General features: G+C 32.9%; 1 protein-coding gene across 1 annotated transcript; it reads left to right on the top strand.

Moving 5' to 3' along the window:
• The first annotated feature begins 2,649 nt into the window (after nt 1–2,649).
• On the top strand, nt 2,650–9,239 carry LOC136037543 (innate immunity activator protein-like). The gene is made up of 2 exons (XM_065720265.1): nt 2,650–2,907; nt 9,048–9,239. The coding sequence occupies exons 1-2, from the start codon at nt 2,686–2,688 to the stop codon at nt 9,237–9,239; spliced, it is 414 nt and encodes a 137-aa protein (XP_065576337.1). The 5' UTR covers nt 2,650–2,685.
• The last annotated feature ends 2,156 nt before the right edge of the window (nt 9,240–11,395 follow it).

Below are 11,395 nucleotides of genomic sequence, written 5' to 3'. Positions count from 1 at the left end.
TTTAGCCCTCAGTTATATGGATTCACGATTTTCCGAACAATCGGCTCCGGTCAAAGAACCAAATTTTCAAGTCAAATCTATGCATGCACAAACACGTTCGAGCTAGTATTACTAACCCAAGACCCGCCGCTATCTGCTCAATGTATTTTGTCACTCTAATAGTTTAGTTACTTTCTTCCATATATTCGATTTATCTGGATACATGCCGAATACAAATAGTCCAGATAATCGAATTTCGACTGTATATTACAATTTTCTTTCTCTCTCTCTCTCTCTCTATATATATATATATATATATATATATATATATATATATATATATATATATATATATATATATATATATATATATATATATATATATATATATATATATATATATATATATATATATATATATGTATATATATATATATATATATATATATATATATATATATATATATATATATATATATATATATATATATATATATATATATATATATATATATGTATATATATATATATATATATATATATATATATATATATATATATATATATATATATATATATATATATATATATATATATATATATATATATATATATATATATATTGTAATATACAGTCAAAATTCGGAACTGAAAATCTCTTTGAAGGGAGAGGGGCTAGAGATTGGGGGGATTAGTTTAGTTTACCACTTATTAGAGTTTTGGCTATTTCTAATTATCACGAGCAGTAGGGGCATTAAAATTTTGCTTCTTTGAAAGATTTGTTTAAGGGCCATCACCATTGGTGAGTGTTGTAATCGTCGTTGCTTAGCTGCTAAAATCGCCTATCCTACTTGGCTGCAAGTTTAACTGATGGCAGATCGTGTATAGCAGATTTTCATCAGTTGTTACTTTTAACTTAAGCTAAAGCATAACTATCCGTTCTTCTATCACTTCGTAAAAAAACTGGACTCCACAGCCTTAGTCCCGAGTGGCCATTTTTTCTTTTGCTCTTCCTTTTATTACTCTGTTTACTCTGTTTTTGCTACAGATTTCTTCTCTCTCTTTATCTGGGCTCATTTATTTTTAACCATTTGGAGACTAATTTTGATAGTAATGCAAAAAAAAATCGAGAGAAGTCCGATTTATATTCAAAATGTGTGCGGATTTTCCAAACCTGACACATAAGAAATTAAAAGTTGCTTGTCCGAGAGCTAAAGATAATGAGCTAAAATGGCTGAAAAGCGATGTGAAGATAGGAAAAGTTTACACTAATCATAAAGTTTTTAGGTAGCTTCAATTGAAATACTTACTTTCTTATTATTACTTTTTCGCATGCTTACCAATGGTCCGCGTAGAGCCGGTACAGATCTCCTGATTCTCTGTCTTCAGTTGGGAGTGCAATGCGTGGGTGGGGTCAAATCATCCGATGCTTCGCATGTTTTCCTCCCAGATTTCTCACGATACGCATTTGGAGTTTGGCCTACTCTGGCTGAGCTTACAGAGTCCCACCACTGACCCCCACTCCAAACCAAATTATCAGCGAATACAGAACTTGAAACCCTGTCCTTACGGACACAGGATTACTCTTCAATTTAGAGCTAAATTTGAATTGGAAGGTAGAAGTGTGAGAAAAAGTGACTGAAAAGTGGATGTTGTCTTAGGCAAGAGTAAGGGGAGTTAATTTTAGCTAAGTTTTATAATTTTAGTAAATCGAAGTTTCAGTGTAATTTCAAATGTGATTTATAAAAGTTAAGAGTAAAAAGGTTTGAACACAACATAAAACACATTCAATTTTAAGTAAAATTAATATTTAGGTAAATATAAGGTTCGGGCTTGGTGGCAAAATGTAACTTTAGAGCTAAAAACAAAGAGCTGCAATGCCTGAAAAGCGATATTTAGTCCCTGGAACAAAAAAAGGAGCGGGGACTCTGTTTTAAAATAATTTACAATATAAGTAAATCTAATGTTGGACTTGGAAATTCAGATTTAAAGCTAAAACTAAGCTGCTAAAATTTGCAAAAAAACAGTATATTGCCCTAGGCTAAGAAACTAGGTTTAATTTTAGCAAAAATTTTAATTTTAGTAGATATAAGGTTTAGTTTATGTTAAAATCTAAATTTAGAACTTAAATATCTGGGGACATCTTGCGCATGATAAAAGGGATTTGGCTTTAGCTAATCGACCCACTGGGTCGATTCACGGAAATTGGGGGGGGGGGGTAAATTTATTTTTCAAAATTTGGTAGGGGGAAATTTCGCATTTTTCAGTTTATCAAATGAAAGACATTTTCAATGGAAATTCAGCCAAAAAAGGTATTTTTCAAAATCTAGGACTTGAGAAAAATCTAGGGGGTACTTGGTACTTCCGTCTGAAAGGTGATACGGTATGTTGCCTAAGGTTAGAAATGATCAGTTTAATTCTAATGAGAATTCACAATTTTACTCAATTCTAAGGTTCAAGTTTGGCTATATTATTTGAACCTAGAATTTATCTCTAAAATGATTCATAATCCAAGGCTAAAAATATTGGTTCGTATAGAGATTATCAAACCTTACCTTGTTCTATATTATAGAAATTGAGAACTAGATGTAGTTCTAGAGATAGCTCTAGAGAAATAGTCTAAATAGTTCTGAAAACTAGTACATTGTAGAAATTATAGAAATAGAAATTGAGGAAACTGAAGCCGAAAAAGCAGCCAGACTGGAAATGATCAATGCACTACGAATGAGGAAGGAGTCTCTTGAACTAAAGCTAAAAGAAAAGCTAGAAAAGCTGAAGGAGTTCTGTTTAAAAGAAGCAGAGATAACCGGAGAAATGCCACCAGAATTGCCACTTAATCCTGGTGAAACTGTTCCACAAATTCGGCGGAGGATTGGCACTGCTTTAGCTATACCCGAGAATCTCATTATGAAAGCCAAAGCGAAAGAAGTGAGTTAAAATTGCATCTATATTTACTCTAGGGAGTTTTCTTAGGTTTCACCCCCTTGCCCCTGGGAGAGTGACAAGGCATATACGTAGGGTGGAGGGAGCTCATGTTCCGCTTCCCATGGATTTTCTTTTGGGGGTGATTGGTTTGAAAATGCCTATTTGGTATTTTCATTTAGTAATTTGAAAAACAGCAAATTTGCCCCCTCCAAATTTTGAGAAATACGCCCCCCCCCAATTTCCGTGAATTGACGCTAGTGGGTAGGTTAGCTAAAGGTAGACCCTCCTCTTCACTAAATTTACGTTTTCGCTCTTAACTTAACCTTGAATTTTCTGAAACTACTAAAATTGGCTGAAATTACTAAAGTCTGTCATGATATTGATAGCTTTTGGACTGTTTTCAAAATTTACAAATATTTCTCCATTCTAATCATAAATTGTAGGACTCTTCCCTCTCCCCCTCTCAAAAAATAAATTACTTGGTGTTTACTTGGGTAGGGTACGGGGATGAATTATATACCTCCATAAACTGAGATTATGCAGGCTGTATTTAATCTCTCTAAAAAAAGAGATTAAGTGACTTTTTTGAACTTTCTAACTCTGTTCAAAAGTTAGTTGAACAGCACTGTTTCGTTTTTATGGTCAAGCTAAAAAAGTTTATTATATTTATAAAACGTTTATATATGTTTATATTGTAAAGATTTAATTTATAGTTTGTATAAAATAAATAGTTTGTATCATAACAAACAGTAGCGAATATATATCTATCTATATATATAAAAATAAGTGTGTGTGTGTGTGTCGAGTGACGTCATGTTTGTCGACTGACGAGATTAAAGACCAGGACATCGGGACGAAAATGACGACCGGGACACCGGGACATTGGGAATATAAATGACGACCGGAACACTCAGAGAGAAAGTGACCGGAACACAAGGAATGTTCGATTAGAAATCACCATCAACAAAGCACCAGGGCACAAATGACGACCGGGACACAGGGAAACAACAACAACGGGGACGCCGGGGGCACAAGGGGATATATAAATGAAGATGAGGACACAGGGAATGTTCTATTAGCAATCACCATCAACAAAGCTCAAGGGCAATCATTAGAATAATGAGGTATAGATCTGAATACAGATTATTTTACCCATGGAAAATTATATGTTGCAAATGTTCAAGAGTCGGTAAACCTGACAATCTATTTATATGCACAGACTATGGGACAGCCAAGAATGTTGTATATTCGCAAGTTTATATATATATATATATATATATATATATATATATATATATATATATATATTACAGATGGGACACAGGAACACAATAGGGAATATAAATGACGACCGGGACACTCAAAGAGAAAGCGATCGGGACACAAGGAATGTTCGATTAGCAATCAGGGACACAGGGAAAAAACAACAACGGGGACGCTGGTGGCACGGGGGATATATAAATGACGACGGGGACACAGGGAATGTTCGATTAGCAATCACCATCAACAAAGCTCAAGGGCAATCATTAGAATAATAAGGTATAGATCTGAATACAGATTGTTTTTCCCATGGACAATTATATGTTGCATGTTCAAGAGTCGGTAAACCTGACAATCTATTTATATGCACAGACAATGGGAGAGCCAAGAATGTTGTATATTCGCAAGTTTTACGTAGTTAAAAATATATTTATATCTATCTATATTCACAGGTGGGACACAGGGACACAACTACAATGGCGCTTAGCCAATATGGCGTGTAACGACTTACGCACCAGGGGGGCTTGGGGGGGTGAAGCGCCACCCCAATAGCTAGTATATATATATATATATATATATATATATATATATATATATATATATATATATATATATATATATCTATATATATAAAAATAAGTTGTCTGTCTGTGGATCTGTGGATCAGGTGACGTCATGTTTCTGTGTCGGCTGACGTCATGAAATTAGTTGTCGTCATTTTTGCTTTGACGATGCTTAGTATATTGTAAAACACATTAATTTGGTTAATAATATACCATTTAAAACACCAAAATGAACATGCTGGAGTAGTCACTCGGTGAGAGAGGGTGTCAGAACGGAGAATGAAGGTCCCAGGTTCAAATCCTGGTTAGGCTAAAAAAGGTAAAAAACTAAAAACTAAAAAAAAAACTGAAAAAACTAAAAAACTAAAAAAACTAAAAACTAAAAAAAAACTTAAAAAAAAGCGAAAAACTGAAAAATGGAAGAGAAAAAGAAAACTAATAAAATTAAGAATAAAAATAAAAAATAATAAAAAAGATAAAAACTAAAAAAAAAGTAAAAAGAAAAAACGAAAAAAAAACTAAAAAAGCTAAAAAAAAAAGGTAAAAACCAATAAAAAACTAAAAAGAAAAAAACTAAAAAAAAATTTCATCTAAAAAAATAAAAAAAAACTAAAAAAGGTAAAAACTAAAAGAACTAAAAAAGAAAAAAAAACTAAAAAAAGGAAGAAAACTGAAAAATAAAGGAGAAAAAGAAAACTAAAAAAATATAAATAAAAATAAAAAAACTAAAAAGATAAAAACTTCAAAAAAAACCAAAAAGAAAAAAGAAAAAAACTAAAAAACCTAAAAAAAGGTCAAAACCAATAAAAAAAACTAAAAGGGGAACACTGGGACACAAGTGACGACCGGGATACTGGGAATATAAATGACGACCGGGACACAGGGAATGTTCAATTAGCAATCACCATCAACAAAGCTCAAGGGCAATCATTAGAATCATGAGGTATAGATCTGAATATGGATTGTTAGATCTGAATACGGATTGTTTTCCCATGGACCATTATATGTTGCATGTTCAAGAGTCGGTAAACCTGACAATAAAAACTAATAAAATTAAGAATAAAAATAAAAAAAAATAAAAAAGATAAAAACTAAAAAAAAAAGTAAAAAGAAAAAACGAAAAAAAACTAAAAAAGCTAAAAAAAAAAGGTAAAAACCAATAAAAAACTAAAAAGAAAAAAACTAAAAAAAAATTTCATCTAAAAAACTAAAAAAAAACTAAAAAAGGTAAAAACTAAAAGAACTAAAAAAGAAAAAAAAACTAAAAAAAGGAAAAAAACTGAAAAATAAAGGAGAAAAAGAAAACTAAAAAAATATAAATAAAAATAAAAAAACTAAAAAGATAAAAACTTCAAAAAAAACTAAAAAGAAAAAAGAAAAAACTAAAAAACCTAAAAAAAGGTCAAAACCAATAAAAAAAAACTAAAAGGGGAACACTGGGACACAAATGACGACCGGGATACTGGGAATATAAATGACGACCGGGACACAGGGAATGTTAAATTAGCAATCACCATCAACAAAGCTCAAGGGCAATCATTAGAATCATGAGGTATAGATCTGAATATGGATTGTTTTACCCATGGACAATTATATGTTGCATGTTCAAGAGTCGGTAAACCTGATAATCTAAATAAATGACGACACTCAAAGAGAAAGCGACCGGGACAAAAGGAATGTTCGATTAGCAATCAACAAAGCACCGGGACACAGGGAGTATAAATGACGACGACCGGGACACAGGGACATAACTACAAAGGGGACGCCGGGGTGCACAGGGGGATATATAAATGACGATGGCGACTCAGGGAATGGTCGATTAGCAATCACCATCAACAAAGCTCAAGGGCAATCATTAGAATCATGAGGTATAGATCTGAATACGGATTGTTTTCCCATGGACCATTATATGTTGCATGTTCAAGAGTCGGTAAACCTGACAATCTATTTATATGCACAGACAATGGGACAGCAAAGAATGTTGTATATTCGCAAGTTTTACGTAGTTAAAAACACATATATATATATATATATATATATATATATATATATATATATATATATATATATATATATATATATATATATATCTATATTCACAGGTGGGACATAGGGACACAACTACAATGGCGCGTAACTAATATGGCGCGTATATATATATATGTATATATATATATATATATATATATATATATATATATATATATATATATATATATATATATATATATATATATATATATATATAGATATATATATATATATATATATATATATATATATATATATATATATATATATATATTTGAATGATCAATTCTTAGTACTATATTGATATAAATAAATATATATATATATATATATATATATATATATATATATATATATATATATATATATATATAATTAAGAATTGATTATTCGACCGATAAAAGTTATTGATTTCTGCTTCTGTTCAATATAGAAGGGATTTTCAACCCTTCAAATATACGGACTAATTTTAGAACAAATAGATCAGAACATTACCCCCAATTCTTAATAAAGTATCCTAAATGTTTTGTCCACTGCTTTCTTTTAAATATACTACACATTTTCTCTGTGTTTTCATTATCCGATATAGCACGCGTTAAATTGCCTTCAATGTGTATCATTTATTTTGGTATTTGTTTGTAAGGATAAGAAGTCGGGAGAATGTTGGTCCACTTAAATAATGATTGGGAACGGTAATGAACTCCTTATTACGATTTCGATATTATTGGGATTTTTTTTTTTTTACCAAAACTTCTTGTAGTTGTAGTTCACCAAATCATGATTAAGTTCCAAAACTGCACTTTATCTTAGTGAACTCTTTTTGCGTCAAGGATATCAGATTTGGAATATTCATCAAGACAGTAACCTCTTATTTGGACAGTATGATTTTCCAAATGCTCTTTTATCAAGTCATATAAGTCATCAATGTAAACATCTCTTTTTGCTTCTTCAACAAATTCGTAAAGTGCTGGAAATATGTAAAATGTCCTTTAGTCAAACATAGTGATGCAGAGTTCCAACTTTATTTTAAAAAAAATGGTGAGTGCAAGATTATCGTATTCGCCTTAGATTGTGATCCCGTAGAAATACCATCAGATATCTCAAAAATGTTGACCAGCTATGCCCATTTGCACTCAACGTAAACTCGTCTATAAACAAGGCTGCTTGTATATTGAGACACGAGAAGTATTTGTAACTTTCCCCTCAATTCAAAAAATCTCTTCAACACCTGTTCTCTCAAGAGACACCAAACCACAGTATAAATATTTATATATACGAACGGTAGTGAAAAGTTTCTCCAAGAATGACACATATTTCATTGCGTGCAATCTGGTAAATTCTGAGACCGTCAGAGCATTCTTCCCCATAGACTCGTCGTGCCGCCTTAAAAGTTTGTCATTGTGCGTGTGCGAAGGCGGAGTCTTGAAGAGTGTTTTAGCTTCTGTGGTTTTAGATGAGTTTCAATAACCTTTAATGGATTATGGAACTTTTCGCTTCTGTTTGTATAAGAACACTTTCGAATATCCTTGATTTGACGGAATTTACAGCTTTAATCACTCGATTAGACACTTCTTTGAGTGACTCTGGCAGAGTTTTGGTAAGTAATGCTTGTCGGTGAATCATCTCAGTCCAAATTACTTATGGGGTCCCTTCAACTGACGATCGGAAGCCAGCTTCGGAGCCGAGCATTAAAGGTGCCTCGTCAGTACATACTCCGCACAATTTCTCTCACTCGGTCGAATTTTTTTTTAAGAAGACATCAGTTAAGTTGCTGCTGATGATAAAAACTGTTGCAAGTGTGTTACTCACTTTGTAAATAATATAAATAGCTGTTCAAAAAGTTTATATGTATTTATGTTGTGAAGTTCATATTAATGAAAACTCAGATTTAAAGCTAAAACAAAGCAGCTAAAATTTTGCAAAATCAGTATTTTGCAATAAGTTAAAAAACCAGGTTTAATTTGAGCCAAAAATTTTAATTTTCAAAATTTGGGTGGGCGCAAATTTCACGTTTTGCGGTAGAACATTTAGCGTTCTGTGGTGACTGAGAGATGGTAAGAACTGTTGCTAGTGTGTTGCTCTCTTTGTAAAAAATTTACATAGCTGTTTACTACGTTTTTTATTCTAATATTGACGTTCAGCTCAAAATCGACTGGTGACCTTGTGGCATTGGTACCGAAAACTCATTCGGGGTTGCGATCCACAGACTGGGAACCAGAGACTTAGATCCATTATTTTGAAAACTCGTCCATTATTTTAAAAAACTTGTTTATTAATGCTTTCTTACAGGACGAAGCTATAACCTCCCTGGAGCTTCAAGTTGAGCTACAGAAGAAAATTACAGCTGCTGCTTTACGACTCTCGGAAGAATCATCAACACGTCGAGGAGTCAGACGACATAGGAAACAGACTTACCTTCAAGCCGTCACTAAACTGAACAGCCTTGAGGTTCAACTGAGAGATCTGAAAATAGGTGGATGAGTTATTATTCGAGAGGATGGGGGGAGAAAGAAAAAGGCGAGACCAATGAGTGATGATGAAGGGGGATTTCTGAAGCAAGGTAGGGGACTGTTTAATTAATTTCAACTAAAATAATTGTTTGAGAATTAACTGTCACGGTTGTCACTTCTATATTTCGTTGCCTACATTATCAAGTACTTACTTAGCTAGAAATACTGATAAAATTACATAGAGGATGCTCCATTTGTGCTTTAGATTTCTTGTGAACGGAATGCACATAACTAGATATTTTGACAGCCGAAGAAATGGCGGTGATTGGGGGGTTGATGTTTAGGGGCCTGGAAATGGATGAATAATTTTTTTTCCAGATTAGTTGTATTTTGAGCTCATATGAATCGATAGTTATGCCAAAAAGCTCCCCAAGAGTGTACTCTAGAAACGAAAGACACTATACGAAATCGAAAGACACTATGAGCACCTGATACCTCAAATTATTTACAGTATTTACATGATGTTTGAAGGGATGGAGTTAAAACTCTTAGGGAGTATCAGAAAAGGAGAGGAGGTCGAGTGTACTTCAAATCTTGTCTTGGAAAGGGGAGCAGGGGAAAATTGAAAGACACTACTATATCCAGTTTATCGAAATACCCGATCTGCAATATATAAGGAACACATTTGGAGATCCAGTTGAAACTTTCGGGTTCCTTTGGGCAAAGGAAGGGGGAGTGAGGCATGGGAAATTCAACTTAGTATTGGGGTAGTATAAGGGATGAACAATTTTTGTCTGCGATCTAGACAACAGTAACGTTTTGCACTTAAAGCTACTATGAGATTTATAAACTATGTACGATTAAGTGACGAGATAAATCAAAAGATTTAATGTGATGCATGGTTGTCAAAATAGCTTATATGCAGTGTCTTAGGCACAGCTGAGGGTATGAATTTAAAACTTTTAGAGAATGTTATGGTGAGAGGGAGTGAATAAAATTAAAGAAATCCGTGTCCATCCAGGCTATTAAAGTGGCGCATATGCAATATCTCAAGAACAGCTAACTTTATTAAGTCGAAACTTTCGGAGTATGTTGAGAAGGGTATTTGTCTCAGTCAAAAGACAGTAAGTGCATCCACGTTGTCAAAATTGTATATCTGAAATGTGTCAGGAATGGCTTCGGACTCAGTCGAGACTTTCAATTCAAGCAAAGCAGCCGTTTTTTTCACAACTATGTCCTATGGGACTTAATGCTCATGCACGATAATGTAGTTAGTTTAATGAGAAGACGCTATAGACGCTCAAGTTTTCCAAATTATGCATCTGTAGAATCTCAAGGCCAGCTTAGGATAAGTTGAAACTTTCAGGCAACTTCGAGGGGAAGGGGTAAATAGATATAAATATGGGGAAATGGCAGAGCTAAGTCAAAACGCACTGTGTCCACCCAATTTATCAAAACTATTTATATGCAATATCCCAAGAACGAAAAATGCCATCTAAGTAGGAAATTCAAAGTTTTGGTACCTTTTTTTTAGAGTCCAGAGGGATTGTAGGACAACCAGACTACCTTCCGTTTTCTCGTTTCTGTTTCCCTGTACAGGTGCAGATCTGGTACAGTACAGGTATAATAAAATACAACATACTACAGGTATTATAACAATGTCGTTGAAAGTATTTTTAACAATTTGTTGTTGTTCTTCGTCAAAACCTGAACAACCTCAAAAAAATAGAAAATAGCTATAATAACTTTGGTTACTGAAAAGCACTTTTGAAAGTAGATTGATTGTTTAATATATAATGATAACGATTATATTATACCTTTACTATACCTGTACTACGGATATTATACCTGTACCATTGTTAGATAAACATTAGATGACCTGTGAATATTGCCAGCTCAGAAACGTATCAATTTGCCAGGAAATACAAAATTTAACTTTATACACAGCTTTTGAACAGTCTGCATTTAGTTGGCTATCTTAGAATTTTCACTTGCAGTATTTCGGCAATATTTCGCCAAAGTTTTTCTTGTTAGTCTCGTTTCCTTATAGACGAACAGAATCAAGTCAAATAGTTCAAAAAAAGTTTGACAGTTCAAAAAAAAAAGAAAGTGATAGTTCAAAAAAAAGAAAACTAAATAGCTGTATTGAGCCAAGCTTGAAACAAGCAGAAATAAACTCGTACGATA

Source organism: Artemia franciscana, chromosome 17 (genome assembly GCF_032884065.1).
Source record: "Artemia franciscana chromosome 17, ASM3288406v1, whole genome shotgun sequence".
In the NCBI taxonomy this organism is placed as follows: domain Eukaryota; kingdom Metazoa; phylum Arthropoda; class Branchiopoda; order Anostraca; family Artemiidae; genus Artemia; species Artemia franciscana.
Note: the sequence above shows the minus strand (reverse complement) of the source record. Positions and strands in the feature narration are given on the sequence as shown.

Bases quoted from the DNA above. Each gene is read 5' to 3' on its own strand.
- LOC136037543 (XM_065720265.1), top strand. From the start codon at position 2,686: ATGATCAATGCACTACGAATGAGGAAGGAGTCTCTTGAACTAAAGCTA. The intron at 2,908-9,047 runs GTGAGTTAAAAT...GCTTTCTTACAG, and splicing joins TGAAAGCCAAAGCGAAAGAA to GACGAAGCTATAACCTCCCT.